Below are 24,752 nucleotides of genomic sequence, written 5' to 3'. Positions count from 1 at the left end.
GTGGGGTGCAATCCCAGCTCCTGCTGCAGGTTTTGGGGTCAGGTGCTGTCCTGTAGATCTGAGCACGGTTGTGTTCAACTTTGGGACAACCCCTGGCCCCAAACGCTGTGGACACAGAGCTGGGAGCCCATCCGTGCCCTTCACGCAGCCGTGTGTCTGCGGTGGCTTTGGGTTGGGCTGTGCCATTCATCTACCACCAAACAATGCGTGGAGCTGATGCTGGTGGGACCCTAAGGGGGGGACCCCTCGCAGGCTGACATCCCCCGAGCCTGGAGGTGCTGGGGGTGCCCCGAGAAGACGCGTCCCCCCCCTTTGCTAGGCGGCTGCTGGGGCGGAGCGGGGCGGAGCTGCGTCTGTTCGTCCATCCATCCATCCATCCGGGCACCATGGCGGAGGAGCTGGCGGAGCGGCTGGGCCGGCGGTTGGGGATGCGGGAAGGGGATGCGGAGCAGCAGCAGCAGCAGCAGCAGGATGCGGAGCCCACCCCGGTGCCCCCGGGCAGCCCCGCGATACGGGCGGTGGGCAGCGAAGGCTCGCCCGGGGGCGGCCGGAGGCTCTTCAGCCCCGCGGCGGAGTTCCGTGAGTTCTCCCGGCGGCAGCTCCGTGACATGGAGAGACTCTTCCGACAGTGAGTGTGGAGGGGAGCCCCCCCGCGGGACCCCCAGGACAGACCCCGGGGAGGGAGCACCGGGCAGAGGGTCCCCGTTGCCCCGATCGCATCCCCCGTGCTTTGGAAGCCTGCAGCCCCTGGTGGGGGGGGCGGGGGAGGGCGGTTCTGGAAGCCCCCAGCCCCTTTGGAGGACCCCCCCAGCCCTCGGCTGATGGTGGGAGGGGTCCTTTGGACTCCTCTGCAGGGGAGATCTCTGGGGTTCCCCCACTTCCTTGCAGGGGGCTCCCCTCATCTTCCCATCCTTGGGACGCCCCCTTGGCTCCCTGTGGAAGGAATCCATGGGATCCCCCCTTGGCTCGCCACAATGCCCCCCAGCTCTGCACAGGAGCTGAACCTCAGGACCCCCTCTTGGCTCCTTGCAGCCATCCTCCCACCCTACAAACTCTTTCAGAAGGGTACCCCTGGATGCAACCCCCCCACAACCTTGCAGAGGGGACGCCAGGACCCACAGAGAAGGCTGGATAAGGGACACGGGACCCCCCCCCCAGCCCCAGGACCCCCACCCTGGCCATGCACACGGCTTTGGGCTGCGGCAGTGGTGTTGTCACATCCTCGGTGCCATCCCCACGTGTCCCCACGTGTGATGTTGCAAGCTTGGGTCAGTGAGCTCAGCCAGCCGGGGGGGAGCTGAGCAGCAGGCTTGGAAATGTGCAGGGGGAAAATAAGGGCTGCAGAGGGAGGGGATCAGCCCCCCCAGCCCGAGGCACTGTGCAGCGTGCGGCCGTGGGTGCTGTGCCCGTGGGCAGATGGCAGCAGCACGGGGTCTGGTTGCAGAGCAGGACGTGCACGCCCGCACGCACCGCAGCGAGAGGAGCAGCGCGGCAGCTGCAGGGCTGCAAGCAAAGGGGGGTCACTAAGGGGGGGAGCATGGGGATGGGGTGATGGTGTGGGGCTGAGCCAAGCCGCTGCCTCCCTGCATGCATGGTTTGTCCTCTCTCCTGCCTTCCCCCCCTGCGTTAAAGGGTTGCGACGCAGGAGAGCCCACCCCAGTGGATGCAGAGCTGCAGGCAGGGGCTCGCTTTGCAGCAGCGGAGCTCACAGCCCTGCGATGCCAGCAGGAAAGCACGAGGGCTCTGTGCTGGGGCACAGTGCGAGCTGCACCATGCTGCGGCTGCGGGGACAAATGAGTCACAGCCCCGCAGAGCTGCACGTCGCTTCCTGCAGGCTGAGCAAGGAGAAGTCAAAAGTGCATCCTATAGAGCCCGGCTCAGTCCTATAGGCACATAGGGTTCACCCCTTTGCTGCACGGAGCTGGAGGCACGCTTGGCAGCAAGCTGCTCGGTACCTGTGCCAGAAACCACACTCAATGGGCAGGGAGTGCTGAGGATGCTCCTGGGAACCATTAGTGGTTGGAGAGAACCAGCAACGGTTTGGCACAGCAGCCCAACGCGACAGTGAGGATGTGCCCCGTGACGAGGATTTACCACCTCCCCGCAGGTATGATGCAGGGAAGGATGGCTTCATTGACCTGATGGAGCTGAAGCTGATGATGGAGAAGCTGGGAGCGCCGCAGACCCACCTGGGCCTGAAGAACATGATCAAGGAGGTGGACGAGGACCTGGACAGCAAGCTGAGCTTCCGTGAGGTGAGCGCATGGGTTGGGTTGTGGCTGTGCCCCAGGGGGAGGAGATGGATGGCACATCCTCAGTGGTGATATCCCATTCCATACTGCAGTTCCTGCTGATTTTCCGCAAGGCAGCAGCAGGTGAGCTGCAGGAGGACAGCGGGCTGCACGCGCTGGCACGGCTCTCTGAGATTGACGTCTCAACGGAGGGCGTGAAGGGAGCCAAGAGCTTCTTCGAGGCCAAGGTAAGTGCTGAGCGGCACAGCAGTGACCACTGGGCGTTGGGGACGTGGCCAACGTGCCAACATCTGGTGCACAAAGGGGACAGGGCCAACGTGTCACCGTTCCCAGGCACAGGCGGTCACCGAGGGCAGCCGCTTCGAGGAGGAGATCCGCGCGGAGCAAGAGGAGAAGAGGCGGCAGGCAGAGGAGATGAAGCAGCGCAAGGCGGCCTTCAAGGAGCTGCAGTCAGCATTTGCTCAGTGACCGTGGCACATGGAAGGAGCCACGCCACGCCATCGCCCGTCCCCTGCGTGTCATCGTGCCCACGACTCGTGCCAGGCCGGTGGCAGCTGTCACTGTGCTCGGTGCCACGGAGCAGGCAGGCGCCCATCCCAACGCACCCCAACGTGTTGGGTTGGAGGTGGCCTTGGCTCCCCTTGGGCTGTTGGCTTATTTTGGTGAAAGACGTCCAGAAAGGCCACCGAGGGGAGAGAAGCTTTATTTTTTGTGTGTCTGTCCTCTAAGCACCCAGAGGGGCTGCGTCTCACGCGCTGTCCCTCCAGGAGTGGTTGTGCCGATGACTGTGATGTCCCATGAAGGTGTTGTCCCAACAGCTGCTTCCATTCTGTTGTATGGATGTGTTGTTCGCTGTGTTGTTTTTTTTTTTTTCTTTTTAAATCCCAAATAAATATTATATTTCCTAAGTGTTGTTCTTACTTGGGTTGCGTTGGGTGTCAGAGTGGGACCCCCACGTCCCCTCATGCCTGGAGACACGGTCAGGGCCACATCTGTGGGGTTGTACATGGGACAAGTGCATCCATTCCCAGGTGGGCTGTGCTGCTCTGATAAGAAATAGCACAAGGTGGGCGTGCAGGCTGTGGGATTTGGCCACCTGTCACCAGGGCGAAGGCCACGTGCCCAAGGCAGGAAGGGGCACAACCACTATATAAGACAGAGGATCCTTGGTTCTGCCACACTGGGAGCCTACAACCATGCTGGGGGCCGTGTGTCTCGCCATCCTGCTGGGCTATGGTGGGTGAGGGCATGGGGAGGGGGGTGTTGATGGGGCTGGGGGCCATACCCATGCTGATGTCCCCATGCTGGGTGTCATACAGCCTATGGATGTGGGCAGCCAGCGGTGCCACCGCTGTTAGGCGCTCGCGTGGTGGGCGGTGAGGACGCCCGTGCTCACAGCTGGCCATGGCAGGTAAGGGGGGGGGGACCATGTGCCACATGGGGTCCATCCCCACCGTTGGTGGCATGGGGATGGGTGGCCACCACCCCTCATGACTCCGTGCCGCCGTCCAGATCTCACTGCAGTACAGCCGCGATGGTGCCTGGAGGCACACCTGTGGAGGAACCCTCATTTCCCCCAGCTGGGTGCTGACGGCCGCACACTGCATCAGGTAGGGCTGGGGGGCACCCGTGGGGCACGCCACCCCACACGTGTGCCCCCATGCTGATGGCCATTGGCAGCTCCTCCCTGACGTACCGCGTGGTGCTGGGCGAGCACAACCTGGCAGTGGAGGACGACGGCGCGGTGGTGGCTGAGGTGGAGAAGATCGTTGTGCACGAGAAGTGGAACTCCTTCCTCATCGTGTAGGCAGCAAAGGGGGGAGGGAGGAGGTGTGCCAACCCAAGGTTGGGTGCAGGGATGGGTCTGGTTGGCAGTGCTCTACAAGATTTGGTTGGTGGCTCTCTATGGGGTTTGGCTGGTGGTGCTCTACAGGGTTTGGTTGGAGGCACTCTATGGGGTTTGCTTGGCAGTGCTCTACAGAATTTGGTGATGCTCTACAGGGTTTGGTTGGAGGCACTCTCCTGGGTTGGTTGACAGTTCTCTATAGGGTTTGGTTGGCAGTGCTCTACGGGATTTGGTTGGAGGCACTCTATGGGGTTTGGTTGGTGGTGCTCTACAGGGTTTGGTTAGAGGCACTCTATGGGGTTTGGTTGGTGGTGCTCTACAGGGTTTGTTAAGTGACGTTCTACAGGGTTTGGTTGACAGTTCTCAATGGGGTTTGGTTGGTGGTGCCCTACAAGGTTTGGTTGGTGGCTCTCTACGGGCTGTGTTGGTTGACTGTGTTCTATAGGGTTTTGTCATTGCAGCAATGACATTGCTTTGATCAAGTTGACGGAACCAGTGCAGGAGAGTGACACCATCCAGGCTGCCTGCCTGCCGCCCAGCGGGCTGGAGCTGGAGAATGACTACCCTTGCGAGATCACTGGCTGGGGACGCCTCTGGAGTAAGCAGGGTGACCACAGAGGGAACTGAAAGGGTCAGAATTGGATATGGGTGCAACTTGAGGCTGTCTTTGCAGCCAACGGGCCGCTGGCGGAGGTCCTGCAGCAGGCCCTGCTGCCCGTGGTGGACTACGCAACGTGCTCACAGAGCGACTGGTGGGGCGGCCTGGTGAGGACCTCCATGGTCTGCGCTGGTGGTGACGGTGTCGTCTCAGGATGCAACGTGAGTGATGGGGCTGCTGGCCATCCCCAATGGCTGTGGTGGGGTTGGAAGAATGGAGATGGGGAGCTATGGGGTGTATGGGTGTAATACGGTGCCCTGCCCGGGTAGGGGGATTCGGGTGGTCCCCTGAGCTGCCAACGCAATGGCCTCTGGGAGGTGCACGGCATCGTCAGCTTCGGCTCCTCCTGGGGCTGCAACACAGCCAAGAAACCAACAGTCTTCACGCGGGTGTCCGCCTACATCGATTGGATCAACGAGGTGAGCAGAGCTCTGGGGGTGGGTCCCCTCCGTCCTTCTCCACGTGGAGGTCTGACCGTGGTCTCATCCCTTTGTCTTTGGCAGAAAATCAGTGAGAACTGAGGATGCGCAGCGTGGGTCACACATCATGGTGTGCAATAAAGGGAAACAACCAGCCTTGCGTGCCACTGTGGTTATTTGTGGGGTCTAAGGGGGGCGTGTGGTGGAGCCAGGGCCCCTCCACAGGAGGGGGATGAGCCCCCAGGGAGCTGAGTCCACACATCTACACTCTGTATTCCTTCAATCTTTCCTACATTGGAAAGATTCTTTAATTTACAGTGTGGCAGCGATGTGGGCTGCAATTAGGGTGAAGGACAGGCATTTGTGCTATTGACAAGACTGACAGAAACATTTACTACTCTGAGTATTAGAAAAACAGCAGTTGCATAAGCATCATTTACTGAATAACTCACAAATAATACATTCCAAGGGGAAACAGCTAGCAGCCAAAGTGCATACTAACTGTACTGACCGTAGAACCTGGGATGTTCTCCCTAGTTTTACACCAAGATCACCAAGTCCAACCTCAACCCATCCCCTCCATGTCCCTCAGTGACACACCTACAGCCAATACACATTAAAACTCGTCCTAACTTTCTAGTTTGATTGCCCAAAGATGTCTTCCATGTATATTCTATAGCTCTAGGTACGGGGTACTGTGCACACCAAGGTCATAGTGACAATGCAACAAAGCTTTTCTAGAGCTAACAGTACGTATACACTGAAAAAGGACACCAGAGAGAACAGAAAACAGGGTACAAAGAGCAAAAGGTTGTGGGTTTTTTTTGGCTTCTGGTTTTTATTTCACTCAAACAGAAAAATCTCTTGTTGCAAAAATCATGTACTTCCATTGATTCCATCAATTGATTCCACTGAATCCTCCAATCCACTGCAGTTTCACCAGGAAGGAGAGCACAGCCACGGCACAGCTGGAGGCCCTCACTCCACAATGGGATCACTGGGCCGGCACACTCTGGCACTGGGGATTCCAACACACATCCCCTCCCCCTTCCTATCACTGGGACAGAATCATAGGGGTTGGAAGACACCTCTGGAGAGCATCAAGCCCAACCCCCCTGCTAAAGCATGTTCCCTACAACTGATTGTCCCCACAGGTTGGGACAGGGCCAGTCCTCATCTTGCAGCTTGTGCACAGGTCGCATTTCTCAGGACAGATCCCTCCACAGCCAGACCAGGAACACCTGGTTCAAGTCACAGCAGGGACAGCTTTCATCCAGCCACAGGGAAGCAATCCTCAGATTGATGGGGACCTCGACAGCCCCACATCACTTGCACAGGAAGAAGAATTTTTTACGTAGGAAGTTGAAACAGCCCGGGATCTGCTTGTACCTCCCCTTGGTGGATACGATGTCTGACACCTGGGAACAGAAGGTGCACTGCACGCTTGGTATCAAGACCCTTTACAAACTGCCTGCCTACCCTGACAGATGGCAGCTCTGATCATTGCCTCCATTGCTTTAACACTACAAAAATAAGGTTAAAAAAAGAAGACATTTACCCGAAGTAGCATGGTTAGCAGGTCTTCAGAACGGGCGTAATGTTCCAGTACGCTGTCCAAGGTTTCCACGTACCACGAGCCACTCACCTTGTCCCTCCAGGACACAAAACCTTCAGAGAAAGGAGAAAATGACTCCTGCAGTCTTGCAGTGCCTGCATCTCCCTGCACACCACCTCCAACAGGTGGTTGCCCCTAACTTGAGTAGCAAACACTGACTACTGGTGACACTACGCAGTGGCACAGCAGTTTGGTGGTGGCTTTCTCCAAAATCCAGCTGCAGAATTAGGATGATGTCTTGAGTGCTGGCCAAGCACACTCAGCACCAATTGCCTGTGCAAATCATTTGCCTGGTGCAGTTATCTCACCTGGAAAAGTTGAATAGGACACCAAGATGTCACCAGGAGTGGGCAAACTGGCGACGGCGTCTGGCTCGTCCTCATTCCCTGATGGAGCCTGGAAAGGAATCGCATCCGACTCTATGGAACGTCGGCAAGTTTCATCTTGGGGTGATTCACAATCCACCTCAAATCCTTGGTCCTTTTGTTCTGCAAGAAGTGGCAGCAAGAACAGCTCTCGCTCACATCTGACACGCTCTGCAGCCATACATCCTCTATTAACAATTCTAAGAGGAAAAAATCCTCCAACAAAACCACGCTTTTCTGCTCTCTGACAGTGCTGCTAGAGTCAGAGCCATCAGGCTCCCCATTAACCAAGCCCTTCCAACCAACCTCCCAACGTTCCTTCCAACCCAAGCCATTCTACAATTCTACCCTTGTTGCTAAACAGAGAACAGGTGGACTGCACCTGGATGTGGGGCGTGGGATGCCACTACTGCCCTCCTCCCATCTCACAGCCCCCAGTCTGCACAATGGAACTGTCCTGGTGCACAATGAAACCACCAGTGCTGCCCTCCTGCAAGATGCTCCTGAAACTCAACCCATGTTAGCAGCAAGAATACATGGTTGGGAGTGCCAGAAGACACCTGAATAAAAGGGCAACAGACATGGAAAGAAGAAGGCAAAGCCTAACCGCATCTCACCAGCCTGCTCACACCTAACAGCTTATTGGCAACACAAAGATTCACCTCCTCCACAGGCCTGGATGAAGAAGAGTTTGGGTTTTCCTCTCAAACTCGGGCACTGGGACCCATTGAAATAGTTCACAATCCTTTCGATTGGAATGATTTTGCCATCTGTTCCATAAATCCCTCCGGGAAACTGAATATGGCTTGTCTGGAAGAGGAAAATCCAAGAGCTGTTAACACAGAAGGAAAGGCGAGCTCAGAGGGAACCCATCTCTGCATGAGTGTTCTCTCTCTCCCATCACTTTCTAGCATAAAGTTTCCAGAACAAATCTCACTTCCTCATAGCTGTGCAAATATGCACACTGCAGCAGGGCAAAGGGGTTCCCAGCAGACACTGTGATACCCAGAAATCCAACCTTTCAATACGACCCAACTCCTATTCCACCTCCTCCAGCAATGAGATTCTTTATCCTCCAGGACAAGGGGCACATAATGTACAACCCTTATAGGAACAATTTATCTCCTCTAACTTCCAGGCCTATACCTTGTGATGATTAGCGTTAATCATGACTAACGACTCTCCAGGCAGAGCCAGAGAATCAGGAAGCACTCGAGGACTGCAGTATGAAGGTCAGCACCACCTCCTTCTGCTCTTTGCCCACCACTCGGTTCTGAGGTACAGATTCAGAATTCATAATTTCATTCATTCAATTCCACGTTCAGAAGCTAACAACTCCTGACCAAAGCCCACCGACCTCTGGAAAGGCACTGCAGCAGAGAACCTTGTGTCTGCTTTCACCCAGATGCAGGATCTCAGAACAGATGTCAGAGGAGCACAAACCCACCTGGCAACCATGGGAGAGGATGACCACGAGGCAGCAGTCCAGGGCACTGTGGTCGAGCCGCGCCAGCTTCCGCAGCTCCACATCAATTTCCTACATAAAAAACATCATGTTTTAAGCAGCACAGTGGCCGCAGATTACTGCCAAGCCCTGCCCTATCAGACCCAGTTGGATCTCTGCTGCTTTCTGTCCAGTAAAAGTGATAACAGACACCTCCCACACAGACCACAAAAACCACTGGCACACAGTAAGACTCACATACATCCCTATACATCGCATCCAGGAATCACAATCCAGCCTGAAGAGGACCAGGTCCTCCTTCTGTCACCCTCACCTGAGCTTTGAGGTTCCGCAGGGTCCGGACGTGGAAGCACAGGGACCTGAAACGCTTCTCCAGCTTCTCACAGTCTATGTCAGAGCCAGCTCGAGTCGACAGATCAGAGTCTCTGCTGAAGCTGACATTGTTGAAGATCAGGCAGTGCCCACAAGGGTCTGCTCGCAGCTGGTACACCTGGCATGCACAAGAGGACTTGTCAGTCACAATTAAACACCCCCTAATTCAGAGCATTCACCAGCTAGTCCGGTGGGACACGCTGTAAACATGGAAGAGGAGTCTTTAAAACAGCTCTTTTCCCAGTTTTTTCACATCTCTAAGCCTGGGGATGTATAATAGTGTCAGTTCTCCATGCTCACATTATTTAAATGTGCAGCCAGGGAAAAAGAAATTGTCAAATTCACAGAAAAATGGCCACTACTTTAGCCACAAGATTAGGTTTCTGTGTTTTTTGAGATCCCAGAGAGCGTGCTCCAGGAGTCAAGACAACAGGCAGATCCATTTCCTGGGTAGTCAGATTCAGCATCAACTCCAATACATTAATTTTGGGAGGGCCCTCCAAACCCCAGCCAGGTGAACACAGCCAAACTCCCTGCCCTGCCTCAGGTATGAGCTGTGCTGTCAGAAGGCAGCACCCAACGTTTCTGAATGCTCAATGCCTGCTTCACTGTGAGCCTCCTAACGTGCAAAAGCTGCTGCACATGTTGACTGTTGTTTTCCCTACTTCTGTTTCCCAACACAGTGATTACAAAGTCAAAACACCGCTTTACAAACAACACATGACTTGGTGCCTGAGGAAATCTCTAGCTGTCTTGCTGGAAACTGTGTAAGCACCATATTTAGCTCCGTGTCACGTTATTTGCAGCACAGTTCGTGTGATCCCAAGGAGGAGCTGGTTAATGATTGACCCACTCTGAGCACACTGCTCTGGTTACAGCCACGTCAGCCCCAGCATGATTCCTCAGGTCCCAGAACCAAGGACTGGCTGTCACAGCACTGCTTCCAGCTGCAGCAGCTCTGGAGCTCTGTGCTGTGGGACTTCTTTAGCCCAGGTAGAAGCTTAAGACACAATAAGAGCTTTTTTTGGACATTCTGTTCTTTGCCACGTGAGGGTGAACACTTAAATATCTTCAGCCTTGCTCTGCCTTTTCAGTTCTTAAAGCACAAATTCCTTGCAAACAGAATCTCTGAGATGAATGGCAGCAAAGAACCCCAATACAACAACAAACAAACTGGAAAGGAAGAAAAGGATCTAGAATACTAACCAGTCTGTGGTCACTCTTGTCAACAGCTGAACCTACAACACACCACACAGAAATGGGATTTAGCCCTTAGCACTCAACAATGAGATGTTATACCTAATTAACACCAACCTTGCCCTGTCAGCTGTCACACACGGGTGACACCCAGCCCTTCCCACCCCACCCCACACCAGAAGCAGCATTTAGTTCTCATCTCTCAAACCACAAAGAGAAAGAGTCTCAGCAGTTAGAGCCTGGACCTCAAGCACATGCTTATCCTCTCCACCTGGGATATCACACACTATTTAGTTGGGGTCACCTCCCACCTAGCATGCATCCTAGCTGGTCTGCAATTCACAGAGACACCCAGCCCTGTGCCAGGACAAGCAAGGAACGGACTAACGGGATGTCAGACCTCCCTCAGGGCTGCAGGACAACCCTTACCCTGGGCTGGTGCCGGAGGCATCCGAAATCGCTCACTCTCAGGTTGGACTGGGATGGACAAGCGTTCCGCAGTGCTCACACCTGTAATGGCACGGGAGAGTCATCTTTCCCCTTCTGCTCCTTCCAATTTCACATTAGAATTAAGCAGTTCTGGTTCCCCTGAAGGACCACAGCTTGCAGCTACACCACCGCAAGGGCAGAATAAACCACTTCCGTTTTTCTCTTATCTGAGTTCAGTGAGGTTTCTCATGACAGCTGTATGAGCTGCACCAACAGCTAAAAGGCAAAACAGGAGTAGCAAAGACACAGCGAAACCTGTTTTCAGCACAGTAATACAAAGGCTACATGTGAAAAGCAGAAGGAAGCTGCTAGAGTACAGCTGGAGCTTCAACACTTCTGCTACCAGAAAGCACAACATTCTCCCAACAAACTCACGTAGTCGCCACTACAACCTGTGCCAGAAGATAACAAAACCAGGACTTCGCAGCCTACTTTCTACAGCAAGAAGGAACCCAGCAGCTACACCCCATCCTGCGCTTTGCCATGCTAAGAACCATGTTCTCATTACTTACTTTTGTCACGCCTATCTCCAGGCAGCTCCAGCTGCACAGGCCTCAGGTCCACAGGTGGGGACATCGGGCTTCCGCAGCCCTCATCCAGCATGTCAGCCAGGTCACCGTGCCCGGTGTCCCTCAGGATGGAGAGGAATATTGGGAAGGCCTGCTTCCCACGGGTCTCCAGGTCAATAACCAGCTGTCGTGCTTGCTCCCTTCGGGTGCCGGTGCTCTGCAGAGGAGGGAAGGCAGGGACAAGGCTTGGTGATGCTTCCCGAGCCCTTCGGCTCTGCTGCCTCCACCGCAGTGTTGGCAACAACCAACTGGAGACAGAAGGAGGGAACGAGAAGCCCTGGTTCTGGGGGATGGGAGAACCAGGGGACACCCACAACATGTCACCATGGGGATAAGAAGACACTTTCCAAATCAGCTTGCCACCAGTATTATGGAGGGGGGAACAAAGGGAAGGACAAGAGGGCACCTTGCAGATGGCCAGTGGAAGAGACAGGGGTACCCTGGGCCATGTCATGGGCATGGAGGGGACACAGGACAGCCTGGGACACAGAGACCACCAGGGCTCTGTCACTGGGCTAAGGGGGTACAGAGGCCACTGGGGGTCTATCACAGGGCTGAGGTGATGCAGGGACTCACAGGGTCCTGTCACCAGGCAAGGGGGACACAAGGACCCCCGGGACCCTGTCACAGGGCTGAGAGGATGCTGGAACCCTTAGGGCTTGTTACCAGACTGGGGGAACACGGCTACTTCCCAGGGCCTGTCATAGGGCTGGGGGGGCGAGGGGACACTCCGGGGCCTGCTAATGGGCTGGGGGGGGCGTGAGGATACCCCAAGCCCCGCCACGGCGCTGAGGGGACGTGCGGCCTCACCAGGGCCTGTCATGGAGCTGAGGGGGCACAACGCCCTATCGCCGGGCCGATAGGATCCGGGACCCCCGGCCACGCCCCGCAGCCCACCTGCATGTCCTCCACCATAGCGCTGGTGAAAACCCCTCGGGCCTGCAGCGGCCCCCAGAGCACCTCCGGCCGCAGCCCCTCCACCAGCCGCACCCGGCCGCGCCGCAGAGCGCTCCGCTGCGCCTCCTCCATGGCAATCCACGTCCCGCGACCGGAAGCGGAAGCGTCGCTATGGTGACGGCGGGCGGGCGCGCCGGAAGTGGTGGCTGCGAGGTTGAGGCCGGGGCCGGGGCCGGTGCCCGCCATGGAGCTGGGCCGCGCGGGCCCGGCCGGCCTGCTGCTGCTGTTGCCGCTGCTCCTGGCGGCACAGGCTGCGCCGGAGCGGGACCCGTACCGAGTGCTGGGCGTGGGCCGCTCCTCCAGCCAGGCCGACATCAAGAAGGCGTACAAGCGGCTGGCCCGGCAGTGGTACAGAGCGGGCCCTGCGGCGGGGGGGGGGGGTCGGGGAGGGCCTGGGGGCACGGCAGGGAGTAACGCCTCGTCCTTCCAACCCCGCTCCAGGCACCCGGACAAGAATAAGGACCCGGGCGCTGAGGATAAGTTCATCCAGATCAGCAAGGCCTACGAGGTAAGGGAAAGGCACTGCAGAAAGGAGCGCGTCTGGAAAAGGGAACGGGGCTGTGAGGGGTCTGCAGTACAGCGCTATGGGGAGCGGCTGAGGGAGCTGGGATGGGTCAGGCTGGGGAAGGGGAGGCTCAGGGCAGACCTCATCGCTCCCTACAACTCCGGAAGGGAGGCTGTGGCGATGCAGGGTTGGCTTCTGCTCCCAGCTAGCAGCGGTAGATAGCGACAGGATGAGAGGTGATGGCCTCAAGTTGCACCAGGGGAGGTGCAGGCTGGATATTGGGAATGATTTCTACTCTGAAAGAGCAGCGATGCGCTGGCACAGCTGCACAGGGAGGTGTGGGGTCGCCGTCCCTGGAGGTGTTCAAGGAAGGTGGGGATGTGGCGCTGAGGGATGTGGGCAGTGGGCACAGTGGGGGTGGGTTGGGGTTGGACTTGGGGATCTCGGAGCTCTTTTCCAACATTTATGATTCTGTTATTTGCCGCAGTAATCCCAGGGGCATTGCGGTGGATTTGAAAAGGCTGCGCTGTCCCTCACAGCCCATCCTGCAGCTGTAGTCATTCCCTAAGGGACCGCTGTCACTCCAGTCCCCACCCCTCCACACTTTGCACTGGGCCACCTTTCTTCTGTCGTTTGCTTCCCAGATTCTCTCCAATGAGGAAAAGAGGGCAAACTTTGACCGCTATGGAGATGCTGGGGAGAGCCAGGGCTATTCCCAGCACCAGCAGCGCCAGTTCCACCACTTCCACGAAGGCTTCTACTTTGATGAGTCCTTCTTCCACTTCCCCTTCAATTCAGAGAGACGCGATACCTCCGACGAGAAGTATTTGCTCCATTTTTCACATTACATCAATGAAATCGTGCCAGATAGTTTCAAGAAACCATACCTCATTAAAATCACCTCGGACTGGTGCTTCAGCTGCATCCACATCGAGCCCGTGTGGAAGGAAGTTGCTCAGGAACTGGAGGCACTGGGTAAGGATGAGGCGTTGGGGTTGGGCACGAATATCCTTGCAGAACCAGGTTTGGGAAGGGTGTCCACCAGCAGCTGGTCCATAGAAGGACTCAGGGATTTAGGCCACAAGCCTAACACTTTCCTATGTGTTAGTAATAACCAAATCAACGAGGCTAAGTGTTATAAACAAGGAAACATTAAGCTTTCCTTCTGACTCACAGTTTCAGTTCTTTTTAACTGGTGGTTTCACTGTTGTTCCCTCAGTCACCCCCGAGGTTACAAGGGGAAGATGCCTCTTCTACCTAATTTTAGTCCAGCAGACGTGGTAATAAATAACCACATGACTGAGGGCTGGTAGGTAAATTTTGTATGGCTCAGTCCTGAACTTGAAACAAGCAGAATACAGCACCTAAGTCACCACCATACAGGACTGTGAGGGAAGTCTGGGGACTTGTCAACTCTACTGGAAACATATTTGCATGCCAACAAGAAAGCCAGGAATGGAGAGAGCAAGTAGAAATGTTGTTTTTCATGCTGATGTCTCCTGCATGCACGTTCCTAAAAAACACAGCAGGATGCAGAGGTGGTCCAGTCCCTCCTTACTGAGCTTTTTCTCCTTTGGGTTTTACTGTAGCACGTGTGACATCAGTGGGTAGAACAAAAGAGGCCATCACATTCCCTCTCTCCCTTGATAAAAGCTTTCAGCACAAGTTCCAAGGGACTGCAGCACAAGGAAAGTACAGAGCTGGGAGGGACCGTGACACAAATAAATAACTCCCAAGTGTGGTGCTGGGCAAGGGAAGGGGTCTTCAAACTCAGCTGTCTGGTCCACGTTTGGGGTCATCTGTCATCTTTTAGGTCAATTTGCTCTCCTTTTACAGGAGTGGGCATTGGGGTCGTTCATGCTGGGTACGAGAGGCGCCTGGCCCATCACCTCGGTGCTCACAGCACGCCGTCGATACTGGGACTGATTAATGGGAAGATAACCTTCTTCCACAGCGCCGTCGTTCGAGAAAACCTGCGGCAGTTTGTGGAGAACCTGCTGCCAGGGAACCTCGTAGAAAAGGTACATGTGAGAGGGCTGCAGAGCACGCCGGTTGCTGTCTGATTTGGATAGACAGATCTCTTTAGCTGTTGCAGTGGCTCATCCAATTAATTCAGCCCGGAGCTGATCTGTGTCACTGACGTGAGAAGAGCCAAGTGGGGAACCAGAGTGCTTCAAGAGCTGTAATTATGCCTACACACCCTCTTTCCCTGCTTGGAAGCAAGCACACAACACTGTTCTGTAATGCTTATTTCCTTTGTGACAGGGCTAATTGCACTACTGCACATTTAGGCCAGCAGTGTAGTCTGTATGCTGCTCTTCCAGCTGCAGTACCACAGCTTGTGTCAGTCCCGAGTGAAACCAGCACACGTCAGGCATATCTCTGGCAGCTTTTTCAGACCCGGTTCCCACTCAGGCACCTAATCCTACAGCACTGCATGTATCTGACTGTTCTGAGGTTAAATTAACATTCTGACTCTGTTTAAAGATTACAGATAAAAACTACATCCGCTTCCTGTCTAACTGGAAGAAAGAAAACAAGCCCCACGTCCTTCTGTTTGATCACATGCCAGTTGTGCCATTATTGTACAAGGTAAAGCAATATCTGCCTCTGGATTTTGACTTGCCAGTAAATCGAGCATGTGCCCAATGGCATTTATACAGCAGGGGGTGTTCTTGAAGCAAAAGTTACTATGAACACTGGGGGGACAAGGCATTCTTTACATGCTAATGTAACGTATGCTGGTGCTTTCTTCCCATCCAGCTGACTGCCTTTGCATACAGAGATTACTTGTCCTTTGGTTACGTGTATGTGGGGCTCAGAGGGACTGAAGAGTTGTCCAGTCAGTACAACATCAACGTCTACACGCCGACCCTGATGATCTTCAAGGAGCACATCGACAAGCCCGCTGATGTGGCACAGGTACAGCTCTGAGCCCTAAGTGCTTCAGTGAAATGGAAGGAAAGTTTTTTTTTCCTCTGACCAAAATGAGAGGTCTGTCAGCTGCATTTTGAGGAATAAATGGCATTCATTCTCAGCGGCACCTCTGGCTTCAGCAAAGGCAGTGAGCGAAGCCCCATGAGGGAGGTAGCTCAGTGGGCGTCAGCTGTGGGGTCTGAGCTTTGCAGGGGATAGTTGCAGGTAACTTCTTGGTCCTGGGGCCTCAAAGTGTCTTTGGGGGTTTCAGTGAAGACTGTGATGGCTGGCATCCTCCAGGCATCAGGTGACAGCCTTAGAACAGCTTCGCTCTCTTCAACCCACTCGGTACCAACCTCTGCTTTCTTTGTCCTGTCTAGGCACGAGATATGAAGAAGCAGCTCATTGATGACTTCCTTTCCCAGAATAAGTTCCTCATGGCAGCCAGACTGACCAATCAGAGGCTGTTTCAGGAGCTGTGTCCTGTGAAGAAGTCACACCGTCAGCGAAAGTAAGGCTCCTTGGGAACACATTTTGTCCCCCAAGGCTCTGGTGCTGCTTCTACAGCCATCTCATGTTGGATTCTGAGTGAGATATAAAAGTTCTCCAAGGGAAGGAAGGAAGGAAGTGACTGCACTGGAGGTTGCTGGGTATCCCTGTAGCTTGATAGCTTTTGTGTCTCCACGAGGCACATCTTGGGACAGAGGACAGGGAGAAGGGATGAGGAGTGGGGCAACAGCCTGGAGAGCTCAACGTCTGGAAGGCAGAGGCAGGCTTTCAAAAATATGCCCAAAAACAGCAAACAGGGTTTCCATCCCTTCAGGATCATTCTCATTAGCAGAAAGAGGACAGCTGTTTCCTCTGGCAGCCAGAACAGCTCTTCATTCTCCATCTCTCTGTGTTGCCTAGGCACTGTGTGGTCCTGCTCACCGGAGAAGGCGATAAGTTTGCTGATGCTTACGAGGCATTTTTGACCTTTGCTGTGGCCAACACAAAAGACACACTGAGGTTTGCACACATCTATAATGATCGACAGCCAGAATTTGCAGATGCCTTGCTGATGGATGAGGAGAAGTACCGTGGGAAATCAGCTGTGAGCATTACCTTTCTTTTCTTCTGCTGCTGCTTTTTGTCTGTCATTGTAAATCTCATTGTTCTATGTAGGCCACTGTAACTTGACCTGACTCCTAATTCTGGGCAGGGATTTGAAGCTAAGATCTTTCTCAAAAGAAGTGCCATCCTGTCTGACATCTGTGATGTGGTTGGCTTGTCCAGGTGGTCATTTTGGAGAGGCGCAACAACGCAGGGAAGATTGCCTATAAAACCTTGGAGGAGGCCTGGCAAGGCAGCAACGAGGACAACTTCATCCTTCTGGATCTCCTGGACCAGCTAAGGACAGACCCTGGTCTTCTCTCCTCAGAGACTGTCCTGGCAGACTTGAATGATGAGCTTGCTCCTGTAAGTGCACAGCCTTTCCAGCCACTTAACAAGCATGTTACCTCCTTAAACAGTTCCATTATGCTCATTAGTGGGAATCACTCTCTACAGGTGTTCTTGCTCAAGGAAAGATGAGCTCGTGGCATAATCCAAAGCTGAGTTGGGGCTGGGGTTCAGTTCAGGGGGTGGGACTCTCATTGGTGCTGTGAATAACAGCTTTATCATTTGCCTTCTTTTTTTTTTCCCCTCCCTTCTCTTAAACAGATGTTCCTTATCCGATGGTTCTATTCCACACTAGACTATATCTTGGACTGCTGGGACAGCTTGTTTCATAGCAACTGGTATGGATGGGGCACTCACAATTCTCAATAGAGAGCAGGATTGCTGTTCTCTTGTTCAGATGCGTGGTAGAACCAGGCTTGGATTAACAGGAAATGAGAATGTACCAAGTACACGGGTGCCTGTATGCTCTTGAGATTAAGGTGAAGAGCAATGGCAGCACAGTGACATTAGCTTCTGCCTCAAGTACTGGGTACTCTGGCCTAGAAGTTGACCATGATATTATGCTCCTGAAAACATGCCAGCCATATCATTTGGTGCTTTCCACTGCTCCCCCTTAGCCTTACTTTAAAATTGTTCTGTTTTTGTCCTTCTCCTTTTGAGTGGGAGTAGGACAATGCTCCAAATGTTGATCGTGTTTAAATTCAAGGAAAAACTGTGCTGCTCACAGACCTTATTGCTGCTTGCAAATCTTCCCTTAGGCGAGAAATGATGCCCCTGCTGTCCTTGCTCTTCTCTGCACTCTTCATTCTCTTTGGCACTGTTATTGTTCAGGCCTTCAGGTGAGTGCACACCCTAGAGGATCTCACAGTCCAGCCAGCAGCAGCTCAGAGCAGCCCTTTAAACAAACCCCAAATGATTTTCCTTTGCAGTGATTCCAGTGACACAAGGGACTCTCCTGCCTCTGAGAAAAAAGACACCACTGCAAAGACCGAGAAGAACGACACAAGCTTCAACAAAGAGAGTAACAGGTTCCCTCTCTCTTCTCCTCAAAAACATTTTTTTGCTGAATTATTGTTTGTGAAGAGAGCACAGCGTGTAGTAGGTCAAGAAGTGCATGGTAGAGTAGTGCCAGAGCTGTGTGGATGAAGTAATTGTTGCAAGGGCAGTATGGGCACACAAAGGCAGGAAGGAGTAGTGTTAAGCAGGGCAGAGAGGATGTGGGTGCAGAAATTGAGATAAGTGACTCCTGCTGACATGGGAGAGAAAGCAGCTGCTCTGAGATCCAGGGGAAGCTTTGACTTTACACCAGGTCTCATTCCGTCCAGCCACTCTTCCCTGTCCTGCATAAATGCCATTCTTCCTCTCTGCAGGCTGCACCACTGACACAGGCCGTAGCTACAGGGCACAGGGCTAGATCAGCTTAAGGAGAGGGAATGAGTTCATCCTTCATTCCCCTTTTACTCCATCTTTGTTTTGTTGCAGCAGGGTTCCCAAAAAGGGCTTTGTCGAGGTGACAGAACTGACAGACATCAACTACAACAGTAACCTGGTGCGCCTCAGGCCGGGCCACATGAACGTGGTCTTGATTCTTTCTAACTCCACCAAAACTGCCCTCCTCCAGAAGTTTGCCCTGGAAGTCTACACATTCACAGGGTAGGTTGGGGACCCCTCCTGAGTTTACTTTCCTGTTTTAACACCTTGCATAAGCAAAGCTGCTTAGGTGGAAAATTAGGGGGGTAGTTGGGCTCAACCACGTCTTCTCAGCACTGAGGTGCGGCCTCACCAGTGCCAAGTACAGGGTTCTGTTAGCTAAACCAACACTTACCAGCCTGACTTGGGAGCCATGCTCATCCTGCTTCTCTGTTGTTCCCACTAGGAGCAGCTCTCTTCATTTCTCCTTCCTCAGCCTGGACAAGCACCGTGAGTGGCTGGAGTACCTGCTAGAGTTCGCACAGGACGCTGCCCCCATCCCCAATCAGTATGACAAGCATTTCCTCGAGCGTGACTACACGGGCTACGTGCTGGCTCTGAACGGCCACAAGAAATACTTCTGCCTCTTTAAGCCTCACAGATCAGGGGACGAAGGGGGAACCCTGGGGGCGTGCGAGGACTATGATTCCTCACTACACACCGAAGCCAGAGGGAAATCTTCCTGCAGCCCAGGATCTAGATCCCTTAAAAACAAATTACATAAATTGTCCTTTTGGATGGAACGCCTTCTCGAAGGCTCCTTACAGAGGTTCTATATCCCCTCATGGCCTGCACTAGACTGAGGGATTTTAAGAGATTCTAACAGACACAATTTTTATGAAGATGCCGAGGGACAGCTCTCTCCAGGTCTAAACAAATGATGGTGATGAATGGACCTTAGGTTTTAGGTGAACTCTCCGAGGGCCGGTGACCGGAAAAATCTCCCCGCATCCAGAGCCTGGGAGTGCAACGAAGCGTGCTGAAACGCCCTCCACCAAACCATCCTCATATTTGGATGCTGTGCTGTCAAAGAGCCAAGAAGTCCTTTTTTTTTTCCTTTCTCATCTTGCCACGCCTGCTTCCTGGGCCGCCCCCGAGCCATCCCTCATTTCACCTCAGATGAATAAAAGCCGTGATTTCTGCTGCGGCAGTGTGGCTGGTTACACAGGGCAGGTCGTGGCTCTCCTCTCGCTTCCTCGTGTGCTTAGCCCATGGTGCATGGTGTAACCCTGGCAAGACCCTCCAGACTCTCCCAGCAGTCAGCCGTACCCCTCAGTTCCCCCTGGGTAAGTGACCTGGAGTGTGGCTGGGAGCACCTCCCTCGGAGCAGCCCTGTAGCTGGCACTCACCCGTGGCGTGGGCTGGGAGGTGATCTGCATGTTTCATGCTCCTTGCATAATAGTTCCACCGTAACCAGGGAGGGAGGGAGGGGTTTTGAACAGCCGTAAATACTGTAACGGTGTTGAGCCATTTAAATGTCACATTGTTTTCCGATGCCTTCCTGCTTCTGTCAGTTTTAGAGGATGTATCTTAGAGCCATAACTTTAACTGTGTCCTCAGATTGTAGGCATATGCTGCTATGAGCCAGTAGATGTGTAGAAGAAACTCTACCTAGCTGCTAGGGAGCCAGCGGGGGCTCCTTTCAAACACCCTTACATCTGTAGTACAAACCAACCTTTCTTTGTATCAAGGAACCTAATTTGTCAATGATTGTACTCCTGAAACGTTGCCCCAGAAGTGCTGTACCACCAGACCGTCGCTTACGTGTGAGGCTCCTTTTGTTTTAGGGATGGGTTTAAGATGCTTTGTCATCTGACCCATTCCGTTCCTGCCACAAACCTTTGTTTCTCAACATGCAGGCTGCCTTGGGTTTTCTGTTGTTTTTGTTGTTGTTGTTTTACACGTAGGTCTGTGTAAAGCTCGTGCAGTCGCAAAGCACTGAGTCCCACACTGGGGTACAGGCTGCCCGTTGTGAGCTGGGGGAGGCAAGCAGCAGGTGCTGGGGTGCTTGTAGCTCCTCCAACCATAACAGAAAGCCAAAGGGTTTCCTTCCATAGTCAGGACTGAAATCCTGCAGGGTCCTAACCTGGAGCTCAAGCCAATTTGCTGCCTGCATTACTTTGATGCACAAAACCTTGGCCTGTTGCATTCCCAGCACGCTGGGAGCAGCTTCACCCACTGTTGGCCATCCCAGCACTGTGTGCAGTGTACTCCCAAATAAACATGGCCGTGCTGCCAACCACCCTTATGTGAGGCTGCTGGATTTTAGCTCAGCGGGCCCTGGGCCTCAGCTGCAGGAGTGAGGCACTGAAATTGGGGGAAGGAAGGAATAAGAGGTCTTCTCCCTGCTGATGAGCTACAGGGCACACACGTGGTGTAACAGCTGGGGTTGGGGCAGGACGGTGTGTCAGCCTGATGGTGACACATACACACACACCAAATTTGGATGAGGAATGAGGATGGACAAACCCATCTGCCATCTCTTCAGCGAGTCAGAAATCCAAGTAAACTTTTGATGTGCAACTTAAAAAAAAAAAAGACAAAGTGCCTAGTTGTGCTACAGCAAGGGAATTCACCCCTGGGCCAAGTAAGGAAAAGGTCTGGCCTTGTGGCCTTCAAAATATAATCTCTGTGGGCTGCAGCAATGCCAAACTGTTCTAAAAATCACCCACTGAAGTAGTTTTGGCTGTCATGGAGCACTGGGCACTTGCTTTCCAGTAGAAGAGCGTGGTCAGAGGCCCCTTAACTGCTGCTCACACCTGAGCTCTGCCTGCCCGCTCCCAGCAGCCCTAAGCTGAGATCCCAAAATCACCCCGCGTCGTAACGTATCATCAGCAACGCGCACCCGCTGCTCTGCTATGCACATGGCAGTTCGTAACCCAAAGATTGAGGCAGTTCAGTCCTAATGCACTATTTGATAAACAAGCAAGCAGCCCCACTCGGAAGCTGAAACAAAACATCCTTACAGCAAAAAGGGAAGCGGCCCCGAGTCAGAGGTTGTCCCAAAGCCCTTCTCTTGACCGAGCGCGGCGGGAGCAGAGCCTGCCAGCAACTCGTACACTAACACAGCCTGACAAGTGGGACTGAAAACAAAGTCCATATTTTGCACTTTTGATACAGGGAGGGAGGTGGGGAATTAACTTATTTGGCAAACTTGTCTTTTTTTTATTTTTGGTTTGGGTTTTTTTTGTTTTTGGTTTGGTTTTTTGTTTGTTTGTTTGTTTGGTTTTTTTTTTGGCGTGTATTTGTGATCAGGCACTGATGTCATTTTGTTTTAAGACAATTACAGATTCGCAACCGAAATAAACTATTTTAATGTGTGATGAGGTGGCTTTTGTGTTTCCATGTGCCAAATATAGACCCCGTGTCTGCACCAACTCACACATCCCAAGGGCAACCAAACCCCTCCTGGAACACCAACGGCTGGGCCAAAGGACACCCAGCTCTCCCCAGCTGCTGTGCTTCACTACCTCTCCTAGCAGCATTTATTCCTTACTGCAAAGCAAACGATCACTGCACCTGGAGGAGAGCAGGGCATCAGGAACCTCATCCAAGGTCTGCGATGGCATCTGCTGGTGGCGGTACACTGCTGTGCAAGGTTGGGGGCCAGGCAGGAGCTGCCCTCACATTGTTTTCACTCCAGGAAGGACACACAACATTTCAAAGAGCAGATTGGCCCCTAACAGGGCAGTGTTACCTAGGAAAAGACAAGAAAGACACACAAAAAATAAAAATTAAAAGAAGAACAGTAATAAAATGTGTGCTATGACTGCCCATCTGCTTTCACCCGCAGCACTCAGCCACCTCTGTCAGCTCCTGCCACGCTCTGTGGCAGTTGCTAGAGCCCAAGGCTGCTCTTTGACTTTAAACACTAGGTGGCACCTAGCAAAAACTGAAGACTTCAGTGCAAGTGCCATTGCAGCCCTCCCAGCCCCAAAGATTTCCATCGACTCACCAGAGACATCATATATGGGTGCCACCTCCACAAGGTCACATCCCACTATATTGAGTCCTTTGCAGCCACGAATAATCTCCAAAGCCTGGAAGGAAAACAGATTGGGGTACAACCAATGACCAGGGTTCCTCAAATGGGAAGAAAAACATCCTGATCCTATTAGGAAGGGAGCTTTGTGCCCCTCACCTGCATGGGTGTGAGCCCAGCAATCTCTGGTGTCCCCGTTCCCGGGGCGTAGGCGGGGTCCAGCCCATCGATATCAAAGCTGATGTACACTGGGCCATCCCCCATCTGCTGCCTCACCTCTCCCATCAGTGGAACCAGGGACTTCATCCAGCACTCCTCAGCTGGAACCACCCGGAATCCCTGTGGACACACAAGCTCAGCATCCACCATCCCACAACCAGCATCCCAAATCCCACTGGGGACTTACGGGAAGGAGACTGGGTTGCATTTCCCATGTACCCAAATAGGCTTTGAGTAAGAGCAGCTGCCAGAGGTTACCTGGTCCCAGCAGTACTTGTATGGATTGGGGGCATAGGAGGAGCCACGGATTCCAATCTGAACCACACGGCTGCAGTCCAGCAGCCCTTCATCCACGCAGCGCCGGAATGGGGTCCCATGGTAGATCTTCTCCCCCAGAGCCATGTCGCTGGTGTCAGTGTGAGCGTCCACATGCACCAGCCCCACAGGGCCATGCCTGGGTGGGATCAGGTGGGCACATCAGTCCCTGACCCACACCCGGTGGTACCACCTTACACCATTGGTGCCGTCACTCCAGGAGCTGAGCAGTGTTAGGACAGGGTTGTGTTCTACACCTTCAGGTTGGAAACTTACTTTTCTGCCACTGCCTGCAGGATGGGGTATGTTATGCTGTGGTCTCCACCTGCAACAGGACAAGGAAGAGGACATTGCATATTGCAAGAGGCTCTCAGCACTCCTTGCATTTGTTTTCCAGTGATTTTTTTTCCCCCTGTATTTATGCTGCACTTGTTTATGTGCTCGGACCAAATCATGGCAGGAGAAGATGGAATCAGGACAGAACTAGGAGCTCCCACAGGGCCCTTACCCAGAGTGAGAGGCACGCAGCCAGAGGCCACGATCTTCTGGTAGGACTCACGGATGCGGCGGCAGCTGTCGGGCAGGTTGTAGAGGTTGACATTTACATCTCCAACATCAGCCACCAGCAGGGAGTCAAAGGGCGCTGCCCCGGTGCTGGCGTTGTACCTCCTCACCATCACTGACTCAGCACGGATCTGCTGCGGACCGAACCTGGGTAGGAGAACGTGGGCAGGGAAAGCTGTGGGCAGAGCTATGCTGCAAGCAGGAGCCAAGCAGCAGCTGCCCTCCTACCTGGCTCCAGGCCGGTTGGATGTGCCCGTGTCAAGGGGAACGCCAACAAAAGCCGCATCCAGCCCCTCTGCTGAAGTCTGAACAGGAAGCCTCAGCATGGAGCAGACCCCCACGGGCCGGGCCACGAACTCAGCACTGGGAGGCACGTTGAACCGCGAGGCACGGCGGCACGGAGCGGCAGCGGATGCAAAAAGCAACTGAGCAGAGAGCCTGGCTGTCCTGAGCAGACAACTCATCCTGCCACACACACAGCGAGACCCCAAAGCCTGCCCCGTCCCTGCAGCTGGGAACACAGCCAGGCGGCTCACTGTGTCACCCTGCCGGGTTCGAAGTGCATCTGGATGCAAAGGGCAGAGTGCTCAGGTTCCTGTTCCCATGCATCCTTCCCTTCCTGATCCCAACTTCCGCACACGGATCAGCTGCAGGAAGCAAGGCATCCATTTCTTAACTGGCTTTTACAAAGCCACCCGAAGCGCTGAAGTATAAAAACATCCCACTAAGGAAAGGCAACGGGGCAAAACAGAAAGCAGCTGACCTCGCCAGAACTACAGGCACACAAGGTGCAAACAAACGAGATGCAATCCCCGTGCAATGCCAAGGCTGAGTGCAACGCTCTGGCTCCTAGTTCTGCTCACTGCCCTTCTAGCAACTGGATCTGGGAGAGATAAGGAGAGGCAGGGGGGAGAAAAAAGTAACAACAGAGTACATTCACAACTAAAAGCCTGCTTTATACAATTTGTTTTCATGTGAAATGCATCTGTAATTGCAAGCCCTTTGCTGCAGTGACGTGTAAGCAAGTGGGAGCTGTGCTGTGTTTTTCTGAGTCAGAGTGAGCTGATGCACTGAACAGCAAACCAAAAGGAAGAGAGGTCAGAGGAGGGCTCCTCCAGGAAATTGACAGCATTTACA

The 24,752-nt window shown here is 53.6% G+C and overlaps 5 protein-coding genes across 7 annotated transcripts; 3 read left to right on the top strand and 2 right to left on the bottom strand.

Annotated features, from left to right (window-relative positions):
- Positions 1 to 329: 329 nt before the first annotated feature.
- On the top strand, positions 330 to 3,160 carry EFHD2 (EF-hand domain family member D2). Of its 2 annotated transcripts, none has more exons than XM_428222.8 (4): positions 330 to 628; positions 2,108 to 2,255; positions 2,345 to 2,479; positions 2,586 to 3,160. In XM_428222.8, the coding sequence occupies exons 1-4, from the start codon at positions 387 to 389 to the stop codon at positions 2,718 to 2,720; spliced, it is 660 nt and encodes a 219-aa protein (XP_428222.6). In that variant the 5' UTR covers positions 330 to 386; the 3' UTR covers positions 2,721 to 3,160. The 2 variants fall into 2 exon arrangements, with proteins under 2 accessions (XP_428222.6, XP_046759244.1); XM_046903288.1 differs by having other exon boundaries at positions 514 to 1,268.
- A 268-nt stretch (positions 3,161 to 3,428) lies between these two features.
- CTRC (chymotrypsin C) lies at positions 3,429 to 5,331 on the top strand. The gene is made up of 8 exons (NM_001277917.2): positions 3,429 to 3,488; positions 3,572 to 3,663; positions 3,765 to 3,862; positions 3,933 to 4,055; positions 4,560 to 4,696; positions 4,772 to 4,917; positions 5,026 to 5,175; positions 5,260 to 5,331. The coding sequence occupies exons 1-8, from the start codon at positions 3,449 to 3,451 to the stop codon at positions 5,275 to 5,277; spliced, it is 804 nt and encodes a 267-aa protein (NP_001264846.1). The 5' UTR covers positions 3,429 to 3,448; the 3' UTR covers positions 5,278 to 5,331.
- A 655-nt stretch (positions 5,332 to 5,986) lies between these two features.
- CASP9 (caspase 9) lies at positions 5,987 to 12,390 on the bottom strand. Its single transcript, XM_046903261.1, is given in 15 exon segments — positions 5,987 to 6,593; positions 6,734 to 6,843; positions 7,099 to 7,278; positions 7,818 to 7,965; positions 8,603 to 8,692; positions 8,934 to 9,091; positions 9,094 to 9,110; positions 10,199 to 10,210; positions 10,212 to 10,230; positions 10,619 to 10,699; positions 11,191 to 11,386; positions 11,388 to 11,404; positions 12,058 to 12,112; positions 12,114 to 12,144; positions 12,215 to 12,390. Coding segments are annotated over 15 exon segments (1,383 nt in total). The 3' UTR covers positions 5,987 to 6,500.
- DNAJC16 (DnaJ heat shock protein family (Hsp40) member C16) lies at positions 12,331 to 21,858 on the top strand. Its single transcript, NM_001039330.2, has 14 exons — positions 12,331 to 12,552; positions 12,646 to 12,712; positions 13,354 to 13,684; positions 14,546 to 14,730; positions 15,197 to 15,301; positions 15,473 to 15,631; positions 16,006 to 16,136; positions 16,535 to 16,718; positions 16,901 to 17,083; positions 17,327 to 17,403; positions 17,824 to 17,904; positions 17,995 to 18,093; positions 18,548 to 18,718; positions 18,942 to 21,858. Exons 1-14 carry the CDS (start codon positions 12,389 to 12,391, stop codon positions 19,336 to 19,338), a joined length of 2,334 nt encoding a protein of 777 aa, NP_001034419.2. The 5' UTR covers positions 12,331 to 12,388; the 3' UTR covers positions 19,339 to 21,858.
- AGMAT (agmatinase) lies at positions 21,826 to 24,165 on the bottom strand. 2 transcript variants are annotated; one of them, XM_040651088.2, is made up of 8 exons: positions 23,844 to 24,165; positions 23,560 to 23,762; positions 23,328 to 23,376; positions 22,995 to 23,190; positions 22,677 to 22,856; positions 22,491 to 22,575; positions 22,163 to 22,232; positions 21,826 to 22,054 (listed from the first exon to the last, which is right to left on the bottom strand). In XM_040651088.2, exons 1-8 carry the CDS (start codon positions 24,077 to 24,079, stop codon positions 22,021 to 22,023), a joined length of 1,053 nt encoding a protein of 350 aa, XP_040507022.1. In that variant the 5' UTR covers positions 24,080 to 24,165; the 3' UTR covers positions 21,826 to 22,020. The 2 variants fall into 2 exon arrangements, with proteins under 2 accessions (XP_040507022.1, NP_989474.2); NM_204143.4 differs by having other exon boundaries at positions 21,826 to 22,232.
- Between the last annotated feature and the right edge of the window lie 587 nt (positions 24,166 to 24,752).

This window comes from Gallus gallus, chromosome 21 (assembly GCF_016699485.2).
Source record: "Gallus gallus isolate bGalGal1 chromosome 21, bGalGal1.mat.broiler.GRCg7b, whole genome shotgun sequence".
Taxonomy (NCBI): domain Eukaryota; kingdom Metazoa; phylum Chordata; class Aves; order Galliformes; family Phasianidae; genus Gallus; species Gallus gallus.
Note: the sequence above shows the minus strand (reverse complement) of the source record. Positions and strands in the feature narration are given on the sequence as shown.

Coding starts and splice junctions, on each gene's coding strand:
- DNAJC16 (NM_001039330.2), top strand. CDS start 12,389: ATGGAGCTGGGCCGCGCGGGCCCGGCCGGCCTGCTGCTGCTGTTGCCG. Junction 15,302..15,472: donor TTGTGCCATTATTGTACAAG/GTAAAGCAATAT, acceptor CTTCCCATCCAG/CTGACTGCCTTTGCATACAG. Junction 16,719..16,900: donor AGTACCGTGGGAAATCAGCT/GTGAGCATTACC, acceptor TGGCTTGTCCAG/GTGGTCATTTTGGAGAGGCG.
- AGMAT (XM_040651088.2), bottom strand. CDS start 24,079: ATGAGTTGTCTGCTCAGGACAGCCAGGCTCTCTGCTCAGTTGCTTTTT. Junction 23,763..23,843: donor TCCAACCGGCCTGGAGCCAG/GTAGGAGGGCAG, acceptor TCTCCTACCCAG/GTTCGGTCCGCAGCAGATCC. Junction 23,377..23,559: donor CTGCGTGCCTCTCACTCTGG/GTAAGGGCCCTG, acceptor GTCCTGTTGCAG/GTGGAGACCACAGCATAACA.
- EFHD2 (XM_428222.8), top strand. CDS start 387: ATGGCGGAGGAGCTGGCGGAGCGGCTGGGCCGGCGGTTGGGGATGCGG. Junction 2,256..2,344: donor GCAAGCTGAGCTTCCGTGAG/GTGAGCGCATGG, acceptor TCCATACTGCAG/TTCCTGCTGATTTTCCGCAA. Junction 2,480..2,585: donor AGAGCTTCTTCGAGGCCAAG/GTAAGTGCTGAG, acceptor CACCGTTCCCAG/GCACAGGCGGTCACCGAGGG.
- CTRC (NM_001277917.2), top strand. CDS start 3,449: ATGCTGGGGGCCGTGTGTCTCGCCATCCTGCTGGGCTATG. Junction 4,056..4,559: donor TGGAACTCCTTCCTCATCGT/GTAGGCAGCAAA, acceptor TTGTCATTGCAG/CAATGACATTGCTTTGATCA. Junction 4,697..4,771: donor TGGCTGGGGACGCCTCTGGA/GTAAGCAGGGTG, acceptor CTGTCTTTGCAG/CCAACGGGCCGCTGGCGGAG.